We start from the raw sequence: 12,479 nt of genomic DNA on the forward strand, positions 1-12,479 counted from the left end.
TTATTGATGTACTTTAACGCAAATTATGGAAAATTTAAGCCTTTAAAATTATAGCTGTCCACATTTTCGCATTATTTTGGACTGCATTTCAAGGGTGGCTAGCTAGCTAGCTGCTAACTAAAGAGTTGACAAGACTGCATTCCTGAAACTGCAGCTGGAGACTTAAGCAGCTGGGCTAGCTTCTTTCTATTTTCTCTCCACTGTTCTGTTTACTCCCCCTAACATTTAAACAACTGCACACCATTTTGTTCAATAAAAAGTTATAGAGCAGGGAAAATAAAGCTTGCTTACTAAAAAGCATATGTCCAGTTTAAGATGAGGTGTGATCAAGAGTTGTGTTTGAGAACGATTTTATGAGTTTATCATTTTTAACTTTAAACTAGTTAAAAAAGACGCAAATCCAAAGTGAAGGGTCCATTCAATCTGATTTTAACTTCTAATTTTAAAACATACACAAACCAAGCAAGAATTAAACTTCTTTTGAAAATACTGTACAAACCTGTGATTCAAAAGGTATAAAGGGGCACTTGACTTCACACATGTCAATGTCTATGTTTATGTTTATACAGCAGAAGTTTATCCCTACACTTTGCTATGATTGAGCAATGATGATAATTAATAAAAAAAAACCATGGATCTGGTTGGTGTCTGGCTGTGGTCCTCTATTGCATGTCATTGGCCAGCTCCCGCTGCCCTAATCTCATAATTATCAAGGGATCAAACAAAAAACAAGGGATAATATTCACCTGTGTTCTGGCAAGTGTAAACGGCAATAGATTTTGAATGTTTAAGGTATAAAGCCACAACAACCCTCAGTGGTAGTTTGAAGCTATGTTCTAATAAAGTTCAAATCATTTTTCATGACACATTTATTTGTATTTATCATGAATAATATGACAAATTTCTTTTATCTTCCATTGAGGTTATTGGATGAAGCTTCACATGGCTGTCATATTGTAAAGTATTTTGTCATCCTGTGTTTAAACATTATACATTTATTTAAAAAAAAAGAAGCTATGCAGCATTCAAAAGTTGTCTTCAAAGCTTCGAACTATTCGGTACAGCCCTAGATCATCAGGTCGATGATTCTCAGACTTTGACCCCCGTTGACATCCACACTGATCTGATCTGTACTCTGATATACCCATATCGGCCATGTTTTGTAGAGCAAACCGATATTGACGTGCTCTCTGCGACGAGGGCCTCTTATTGACTGAACTCTGCTTTTCCTGATTTAGCCCAGGGCTGTTAGGGTTTAGTGTTATAAGGTCCACATCTCACCAATACATTTCTTCAATATTTCACTCTGCCCTAAGCAGTCATTAAACCACTGATTTGACTTAACATCTGGCAAAATTAATATTACAGGACTTTTGCTTTACCTAAATAAAGCCTAGAGGCAAAGAGGAAGTCCTTACTGAGGTATCTGAGCGCTCTTCAGCCAGTGATGTGGATTGTGCCACAGCAGCTGTTGATCAAAGTGAGTATATTTACTTCTGTAACTTTGTGGATATATTTTAGACTTAATAAAGTTTTTAATTTATTTTATGATCATATGAAATAGTATTACAGTGAGAGATTGTGATCATTCTATACTTTTTATTGGAATGATGTGCATCAGCGTTTGCTCACTTGTTTAATTTGTGCAGGGCTTTTTGACATTTGTCAACAGACTCTTGCTCCCAACTCGTCACATACAGCTGCTTGGTCGAGATCCCTTGGCGTCACATTTTAATGCTCAAGCTCATTTTTCAATGTGAGGGTAGGGTTGGGTTCAGGTTAAGGGTTAGGAAAGGATTGTGGTTTGGGTCAAAATAAGTTAATTATTTAATGTAACATGAACGTAATAGGCGAGTGTAGTTTAAGTTGTAGTGCGTAAGATTTTCATCTAGTTAATTGTCTGTTAAATTACTATTTATCAAAGAGTAATAGAGTTAAAACAATGGTGATTGATCATATGACCCACTAATGAAGGCTTGTATTTGTTGCTTTTCAGAGAAATGCCATCTGAGTGTCTGTGGCGAATTTCCTGCACTGAAATCAAATGTGCTAGTAATGCTAGTAATGAAATGTAATGGGTTAGTGATGCTTTTTACGTTGTTCCCCCTCTCTCTTCGGACGTTTTATCAGTATGGAGTATGTGTAGGCATCACACTGCATCGCGCAGGTGAGAAGTGCCAATCTACTGACATCATAGAGTCAAAATTGTTTAGTCTCGACAGGAACTCAGAGATGAGGTCCGAGGACCTGATCTTACCGCCAAAGCGGGTGCTACTGTAGAAACAATGTATCTCAATTCTTGCGGATTACAACTTTAAGTAAGATATGTATGCAACTAAACTTACAAAGGTTATATACGTATTGTAAGTCAAAATAAGTCAGCCATTGGTTTCACACGGGACACAGACAGTGGTCTCCTGGGTGAAGGTCCAGTGTTAGAACTGGACTTTGTCACTCTGTAAACTATGAAAATCTCACTGCACCGTGGTGGAGCAATTGAGGGTGCTAAAGGGTGCCTTGTGTGTGTGCATAAGACGCTGAGGGCCACTGACCAAGCTGCTGCATTTATTATAATCATAATTATCATAATAACCATGATTATCACTGATCCAACATTTGCTTGGAGCCCTCTCCTCTATTCTCTTGTACTCTAATGGCTTCAGTACAAGTCCAACCACATGTTTAAACTTCAGCAGCCATGAGTGGACACACACACACACACACACACAAAGAACTGTACTGAACTGGAGCTGCTGTGCTGTGCTGTAACTGACCGCAACCTTTTGCCTGCATGAACAGGAAGACTTTCTCCTGCAGTAGAGAGGACTGCATTTCTCCTTATCATGGACAGCTGCCTAGGGCTTAAAATGAGCTAATACCAAATAAGGTGTCCAATAAACAAGTTTAATAAACATTTCTAATTAGCTCAGCAGCACAGAACTCCATTATGTATTTAATATTATATACCTGCCACTCTGTAATTGTGAACCTTGCCTGCCCTCAAGCGTAAGAGACTTCTGTTCAGCAAGAGAGCAAAAGTGATGAGGAAAATGAAGGTGACTCATTTCCAATTTGAATAAGAGACAATTATAAAATATTACATTATATATTTAATTAACCTCTCTGTTTACAAAAACAAAACATCCATACTGTCCCAATAAGGTTGGATTAGACTGGGAAAGTTAACCAAGTAAAATATGGTATCTAGCTTGAACTGTTCCTCAATAACATGCTATAAAAGAAACTTTGCTTTGTAATTGCTTTTTTCATCTATTGTTGTTAATTTTTTACACATTTGTCCATTTACATATTATATACTCACTTTCTTTGCTTTTATATTTTGTTATTATATATAATTTGTTACTATTAACTTGTTATTTCTTTATGTAGTTTTAATTTTTTGTATGTTCATTTTGTGTTTCCTTATAATATTGTGAAATTTTAACATTATTTAGGTGGAGGCTTCAAATAAGCCCACTGGGTTTTCTGCCTCTTCCTGCACTGTGTGTTATTTGTATTCTTTGTCACTATTTGTGAATTTTTTTTTTAAATTGTGCTAAATAAATAAATTTAAAAAAAATAAAATATGTAGAGTTGTTAATCTGTAATTAGTGTCTGTCATATATCTGAGGAATGAGCAGGAATAACTGAATGCAGCATGTTTTGGTTCTGGGGTTTTTGGGGAGGGGAGGTTGTTCCACAGTTTAGAAATTTAAAAAAAATGCTGATTGAAAAATCCTCCAAAGGAAACCAACTGTGAAACAACTGTACACATGTAAATGCATTTGATTATTTTGCCTGTCCCTTTTCTATTGATTTTCAAGTTCGACCAGCGTTCTCACACCTTCTGAGCCTCACAGCTGCGGTGACCTTTTAGGCAGTTTATGCCTGTGCATAGATATTGGCATTAACACCCTCTCGCTTAAATGAAAAGTGCTTGCTAAGCCAACAACTGTGCTCAGTGAACTGTGCACCTTAGAGGTGAATTATATCATGCTGGATTACCCTTACCTTAATTTATCTGTCCCAGCCTTGTATCTGGAGACTCTGGCCATCAACAAGGGCAGGGAGACGGCATCCAGCCAGCGCTTTTCATACTTTGGTTCATTAGCTGAGGGCGAAGGGGGTGATGGAGCCTGTATGGAATACATGAACAATGTGATGAGCTTCCTGTTCCTTTTGGTAATTGAGGAAGTGCTCTTGATGCAACACTTGCACCATTTGCATGAACAAAGAATTCCTTTTTTGAACCGGGCCAAACAGCTGTACATCAGGTAAACATCAAAATGACCAACGTTGACATGGAGAATTCTTTAAGGGATAATGCCTAATTTTAGTCCTGATCTGCTACTGTATATACTCAAAAAAACTCCTACTGTTGTTGCAGGATATCTCACCTAAGGTTAGAAAATCACTTTCCAAAACATTACAAACAGCAGCACTTAAAATGTTCCTCCATGTGCCTGTTTAGCAAAAGTGCCGCGATTAAATATTTTACATTTTAATTTTATTTTTTTCTCAGCCCAGTCCCCTACCTTAATCTCAGCAGGGGTGCATCATGTGTTAATGGATGAAGAAAGCAGAGAAGTGACAGTCAGGCTATAATTTCTACGCAGAGCTTCTGGTTATTTCCTTCAGATATGAATCAGCTCTGCATTAAATTGAACACTTTTTTTTGTAATAAATATCTGAAATTTCTCACTTTCTTTTCTCACTTCATTAATTGCCAATTTCCAGTCATACATTCGGTTTTTATTTTAAGTTTCTATAACAGCTTTCTTGTCTTGTGTATTACTGTCCCAAATCACTTTATAATTACAATGTATGTTGGTTCATATGGTATGTGGCACCTTACCAATCGGACCTAATTTGAGGCAAAAGGGGCAACAACACAACACAAATATTTGAAACAATCTCTATGAGTGCAAAGAACATTTTTAAAGAAAATATGATATGGTATTTTAAATATAGGTTAACAAAAGTGACCAATATCCAATACTAGTTGATGAGAATAGATGAGATTGTAAGCATGTTTGTAGAGACACAAATAAAAAGCAGAAGACTATATTCCCGCACTTAACACATTGGGTCCAGAGAAAACTGAACCAAAGTAGATAAAAACAGATGAACAGACAATGCCTCTTGATGTGTTATTGTGGTATTATGGAGGCATGTAAGGGGAGAAAAACACTTGCTGTTTCAATTGATGGATTACCTTTATCTTGGCAGCAGTTTGTCTCTGTGAGCTCTTCTAAATGGATTTTTGAAAACATTAAGCCTGCAGTATGAGCTTCTTACAGTCGTGAACGCATGCAGTACTGTAGGTGCATTTAGGCTTCTTATAGGCAGTAATGAGCATCAGAAAAAAGCTACATTTGCAAGGTTCCTGGCCTATAGCAATAATAGTTGTGTAATGTGGCATGGTTATGGATACTTCCTGATGGTGGCTATACACATGGCTGCAAGCAGGATGCAAAATTACCTTAGAATGCACACAGCATTACCCTATCATTATAACGGCCAACACTTCTTTCTTTATATTAGCGCTCTTCTGCTCATATCATGTCTGATAGGCCACTCTGTACTTGTAAACAGTGTCTCACATGCAAAATCATTTGTGCTAAAGTTCTCTTTTTGACAATGGCTTGTGTAACATTGAAGACATCATTTATGAAGAATGAAGGCAAGGCAACGCTATTTGTAAAGCACCTTTCAACAACGAGACCATTCATAGTGCTTTACAAAGGCCATGAAGGATTTAAGACAAGAAAGTAAAGAATTACAAGACAATACGAAAATACAATATAACAATACACAAATATAATTTCAAAACATATTCAAACAAAGTAAAATAGGAGACTAAAATGCAGTGTAATATATGAATGAGTAGTCCCACAATATATCCTTCAACTCTTGAAATATAATTTTAAGGTCATATGTTAGATCTTGTAAGGATTCTGGGAGCTTTGGCTGTAACATGAAGATGGGCTTATGTTGTTCACATGGCAATGAAAATTTATTGTATTTTTGCAAGATGTGACAGTGGCCAAATGTACACACACATACAACAAAAGTGGTTCAAGCATTGATACCTGTGCAATAAAAAAAATGTTTAACATCTTTTGTTACTTAGATATAAGCAGAACCACTTAAACACTGCTGAGGTGATCTTGGAGGGTGTCATGGTTACAGTGTCTAGTAAATCTAGTAATAGCATGATAGATGTAAGATCACAATGTATGGCAGTCAGTGAAGGTGCTTTTTGCTAACCTGATCAGTGCAGTTAGGTAGAGTGTTTGGATCATAACCAAGACTGAAGCTGATCAAGAAGACTGTTACTAGATAGATGGAGTGTGATTTGGCTACCCATTCTAATAGTTTAAACATGATTGCAGGAATTAAAATGGGTCTATAATATCTCAGAGTTTAAGCACAGCAGTCTTTTCAGTAAAGGAGCAACCACAGAGTCTTTAAAAGCAGTATACAACCAGAACTAAGAGACTTATTAATGATACTGAGAAAACAGCTCAGTTCTTTCACTACAGCATGTGTGGTTGGTTTTAAAACCTGTGATAATGTTAGACCAAGTTGGCATAATTATAGATAAGCAATCATTCATTCAATTTCTATTAGCCTACTATTGGTGACAAAGACAGAAGTTTGACTTCACAACACAAAACCCCAGATTGTGACAAGTTTAAGAGGCCTCTAAAATGGTTCAAATTTCAAAAGGTTTAATGAAGTGCTCTCTGAGAAGGAAGGCAGTGTATCAAAAACTATTCATGCTAATGCTCCTGAAGCACAATATGTTGACAAAAGCTTTGATAGCTGGAAGAGCGCCACATTTAAATGCAAATCACGCCGCACTTAATGAAGAACAGATGCATTTCACATTATCTAATGAGTTACAAGCTTAGGGATCAAATGAGTGAAGCTTTAGCACCATTAAACAGTGAATCATTCCTGCAGCTAAAGATTATCTGTCAGCACAAAATCCCCAAACTCCTCCAAACAATGGCAGACAATCTGACGTAGCGCCTGTAGCATTATACACACAGTACAGGTAAGTGTGTTCATCAGGGAAAAAATGAAATCACCTGCCTTCCTCTGGGTTCAGAATGGCTAAACATATTACCAGAGAATTAAAATAGCCTCTGGGTGCAATAGTGAACAGCAGAAAACTGCCTACCTTTGCAAAGTAAGTCGCACAACATTGCTGAACTACAACATGTCGAATGCGGACCCCTGTTCGCACTTCACCAGTTATTTGTACATTTCTGAAGAAATTATCAGCCTTTGCTCCATTAATGTCAACCCAGAACAAAATGTTTTAGTTAAGTTTCAATCGAAGCTCTGCAGCGAGTAGGTGAAGTGGCAGGAAATGGAAAACTATCAGGCTGTCACAGTGGCTTACATTGACAAAGTACCTGCTTCTTTTGAGGAGCAGGAAAACTCAAGCCACAGTGTTGTTCTTCACATCAGTCAACACTCTGCCATGAATACTGATACCTCAGAGGTGAAGCAATCACAATTGATTCAAAGCATGTAAATAGCCTAGGGTGCAATGAAAAGGAGAACTTTGTCAGTCATTTACAATGTCCAGAGAGCCTACTGAAGACGACGCTCAGTGAATTCTAACCACCTACAGGGGAATTGCTTCAGTTTTGTGTGTGCTCAGAGAGGAAAAACTTGAACAAAAACATGACTTTGTATCAACCATAACATTCTCTCACATTGTTATGACAACCAAGGAATATTGTTCGCAGTGAGTCAGTCACAGTGGAAATCTGAAGACTCAACAAGTCTGGGTGTCTATCCACAGCGGCTCTGTGATGCTGTACTCAGGCACAGCATTGCTTTAAGGTGAAAGCTAACGCCCGCTTGCTAACGTGCTCACAATGAATATGCTAACACTGATGTTTAAACAGGTACATTGTTTACCGTGGTCATCATTAGAGTTAACCATGTTAGCATGCTAAAAGTTGACAGCTGGTGTCCGTGGGCCATCAATAAGGGCTAGAGGGATTGACCAATAGCAAAAGTTGCCACTCAACATTGAGTTGGGTTATCCTATTTAATAATGTTTGTTATCCCGATCATTTGAACTAGTGCCGTGATGTAAATGGTTAGTAAACTGAAAAATGTTGTCATATATTGTTGCTGCTATAAAAATAATGCCAGCTAGCCTAGCACTAGGCTAATGTTAGCCATAAGTATATCTAATGCTGAAATAGCCTAGGGTCTTATTTTCACTCTCAATGGTGCCAGCAAGGCTTCTGCATGAATTACAGTCAGTGATGTCAGGTTTAGTATAGTCTATTTTATGCTTAGCAATTTGGTGAAGACAAATGTATTATGAGGTTACGTGCAAACTTGAGCTCAAACTTCCTGCACTTTGCTGCACTATTAAATGTCATCTTCGCTGGCTGTGCTCAAACTAGTATATGTCAGTTTTTATGTTTTCAGATATATGCAAAGCTGAGGACTACGAGTGGATGGCAACATAAAATATTTATCTGTGTAGTTTGACTTCAAGTCCTCTGTTCAGTTAAAGGGAAACTTGCAGTGTTTTTTTTTTTCAGGATTCATATTACTAGTTATCAGTTATCTATTATCAGTTATCAGTCATCATCATTATCAGTCAGTTATCGTCTTAAACCCTCGCCCATATTAGATAAATGGCTGTGAATGGTCCGCAAAGGGCCAGGTCAGCTGGAAATCAGTCTGAACAGGAGTCCAGATGCATCGGCCAGGGAAGATGAAACATGTTCTTGGCAAATTTATCTGGTTTTCAGGCTAGTAAAACTGTGTATTTCTAACAAAAGCCATGAGATACATTATTTAGATTTTGATTGCGTGACAGTGTTTATCTAGTCCAGGTCATTACTAGGGAATGCATGCCATAATGAACAAATAACACTATATTATTGCCCTACACATTGTAAAGCTTCAAGCTAGTATTACATGAGGCAACATGAATAGTGGTTTTCATTGCTGTCATGCAGTATTGAATGAGTTCTTTTGTGATGAGGTATGGCAATTTATTTTTGTTGTATGAACTGTCCCTGAAGTTGCTTCCTCTATTTTGACTTCTTTTCCCACATTTCCAGAATGAGTTTTGACATCCCCCAGTAAACTCAGCTGGCCTCGTAGCATCCAACAGTTTAATGTACAGGAATAGAGCAATATGAACCTCAAAAAAGCAATGTCTTTTCTGTCAAGAGTATCATGCTCCTCACCCAACCGTGCCCCATGTGGCTGCGCTGCATTCCGGTTTATTGGGTCTGCTGTCAATGGAGAAATTGCTGTCTCTTACTCTCTCTACCATTTCTCCCTGTGTGATTGTTGAGCTTTAATGAAAAATGGTGAGTCTAGAAGTCTAAAAGAAGTCCTTCTTCATTTCTGAGGAACTCACAAGCATTTACTGCAAATGTTCTAGACTCCTCAAGAAGTGCCCTGTTAAATTCATGTGTTGAAAGTAACTAATATATGATAAAATTTGCATTTTACAACAACCAAATAGACACAGGAAGGAAGGGGCATTACTCATACTTCTTTATGACTTAAAATGTCTTGGGGTGTTTTGCTACTTTCAGGGATTTTGTGAACATGTTCAATGTTATGCTGGGGGGAAAATACATCCCCTAACCACAGTCTTGGGCCTGGCAGGTGGCCTTCAACATTACTTGATAATGTAAAAGAAGAGCTGGAACATTGGGGGTCTAACATGCTAACATGCTCTATCACAATATCTAAATCAAAAGGAATATGTCAGCTTCAGTAGCTAGAGATGCCCTAAAACGTTCCCCTTTGTTTGCTAGACAGGTGGCTAGCCAGTGAGCACTCAAACAGTTTAATACACCAATAATGAATATTATAAAAGATGCAACAGGAATAAAGTGAAAAAATATTTTGGGATATTTTTCAAATCACATACAGTAGGCTCTCCGTATAAAGCTGTTATGGCCGACGTGTTAGCAAGCAGTTGTATATTTACACATTCAGCAGGCACGGAGCAACATTAGCATTCATGTGAAGACATGTTTTTGGCCACTTGACAATTTAAGCAGAGTATTCAGTCGCCAACTATTATATGATATAAAGCAGCTAAATGCTCCGCTATGTCCATTAGCTAGTTGCTACAGTAACTATCTGGCAAACTGTGCTGGGCAGGTAGTGTACAATGGTGTTTATCTAGGTTTGTTTTCCGCTGAAAACAGCTGACTGTTGTGGTTTGAAACAATGCTAATGAGAGCAGTGAGGGCCAACTCAGACTGTTTACGTTGTGGGCCATAAAGCCGAACAATATTTTTTATAAAACAGAGGAGCACAAATCTATTGGAGAGCACTCACCCATGGCTACCCATGACCAGAATATAAGCCAAGGTTAACCTTATACAGATACTTGTGTATACACCTTCACAATTAACTGACATTGAGTGTTTAGGTAGCTAATGTCTGCACTATAGTCCAACAGCAGCTACACTTCCTTCGCAGTCTGAGGGTCTGCACTGTCAACCAGAAAGTTTTGCTAAGCAATTAGATACACCACAAGCTGTGTAGTATGTCGGAGGTCATTTACAATCCTTGCTCAACATCAGGCTTAACGACCCTTTCCATTACATTCTATTTCATATGATTCTGAATTGCTTAATGACATGCAATGTCATTATTTTTTGTCTTTTGGTGAAAAAAAAAAAAAGTTATGAGTTGCCCTACTTTCCTGCAAACCTATCTGAGGGCTTCTTATCATTATAGTCTGAACATTAAAGTAAATCCATGACTTTTACTGCACTAGGGGGGGAAAAAACAACAACACAACAAGCAATTACTCTGAGACAAAAAAAAAAACACCACTCACATAATAGTCCTTATTTGTGAGGCAAGAGGAATCTCACTTGACATGAGCAAAATCTAACTGGAGGCCGGCTCTTGCAATTTTGTGTTTTTCACAGCTTAAATGTTATTTCTGGCTAGGGTTAATGAACCGCCTGGCTAATTATGTTTGTCAGCCACCTAGGCTTCAACTTCAACCAGATTATTAATTGTAAAGATCCCTGCTGCCTGCTGACCTGTTATGTCATAGTGAGTCATAACTTATTTGGTTGTTTTGCAAAGGTAGGCATGTGTCAGGGTCTATTTCTCTTCAGATAAACCAAGTGCACATACTGGGAACTGAAAGGAATGCATGCAAAGGCCCAGGGCACAGGGATGTTTTGCCCCCTCCAGCTCCTGCAAGAGATTTAAATGGAAACACTTTAAATCTAGATTATCTATGAAAGGTTAAAGTGGCCACCTGCCGTACTTCTTGCTTTCTCTAAATAATTCATGTGAAATAACAAGCAAGAGTTGCCCTCTCTACGGCTACTCTTTTTATATTCAGACTATCTTATTAATGTCATTTTCTCAAGCCTAACCATTACTTATGAACAGTGAAATATTGCGTTTAAGGGAAAAAACATAAAACATTTACATTTTTTACATTACTCCACATTCACGGTGTGTAATGTTTATCCAGAACGGCAATGTAAAACCCATTTGGTTGCGAGATTGCACTTCGGTATACGCTGTAATCACAGCTGTCAATGTTCTAAGATTGAGCAAGTTCTAATGACAGCTTTGCATGTTAACATAGAACACATGATTGAAATGATTTCAACAGTTTGTTCATGCTTTTGATCCTAAGAAAGCCCAACCACTGATTGGACTGTTGTTTGGTTTTACACAGGTATATGTTGCTCTATTGCTACCGTGTCAAACGACAAACATGTGGCTGTAGACATTAGAAATTAAAATTAATGATACATTCAACATTAAATAATCAATGCAACTTAGTAACATTTTGGAGCTTTGTGGAGAGCTATGGAAACAAGGCCAGTTTGAAAATGTTTTGAAAAATTGACAATACTAGTTTACTGGACATCAGTGGAGGCTGAAAGAACAACAGGGAGAATTTAACTGAAAAAATGTTTTTTCATCCCACTATCAAGAGACAAACTCAGCTACCATTGGCCCCGATATTTTGGACAGCCAAAGAACGACCTAGGATATATGCATAGACGACATTATGGATTACTTCACATTTAATAACATATGAAAGTCAAAGCGGATTTGTACTGGCCACAGTCCACACGGCTCAGGCTGCAGCTGCTGAGCTAGCTAAAGTGATAAAAACAGAGTTTCTATAGCCAATAGATAGAGCTGATTTCCATCCAATGCTAAGTGAATTGTAGTCACTAATGCAGCAATCTTTAATGTGAGCTTTGAGGACAACTGTAACCTCCTCAACATGGATGAACAGTCTAGACCCCCCCCCCCCCCCCCCCCCCCCCCCCAAATATGTCCGATGCTGCGCCCCCAGTGGACAGCAACTTGTACAAGGTTTTTCAAATGGGCAGCATCTAAATAAGAGATTCAATAGCCTGCAGCCCAGGACCCCAAGGGGGCAGATAGAGACCTGAATGACTGCTGTCAAAACA

The 12,479-nt window shown here is 38.1% G+C and overlaps 1 protein-coding gene across 1 annotated transcript in view; it reads right to left on the reverse strand.

Annotated features, from left to right (window-relative positions):
• Positions 1-12,479, reverse strand: part of sntg2 (syntrophin, gamma 2) — a gene marked incomplete at its 5' end in the record, with an annotated part of 78,575 nt that overhangs the window by 31,880 nt on the left and 34,216 nt on the right. The window contains one exon of the mRNA XM_083924702.1: positions 4,012-4,136. Within this exon, the coding sequence (XP_083780828.1) occupies positions 4,012-4,136 (125 nt within the window). The remainder of the gene's footprint in view (positions 1-4,011; positions 4,137-12,479) is intronic.

This window comes from Echiichthys vipera (assembly GCF_963691815.1).
Source record: "Echiichthys vipera genome assembly, chromosome: 12".
In the NCBI taxonomy this organism is placed as follows: Eukaryota; Metazoa; Chordata; class Actinopteri; order Perciformes; family Trachinidae; genus Echiichthys; species Echiichthys vipera.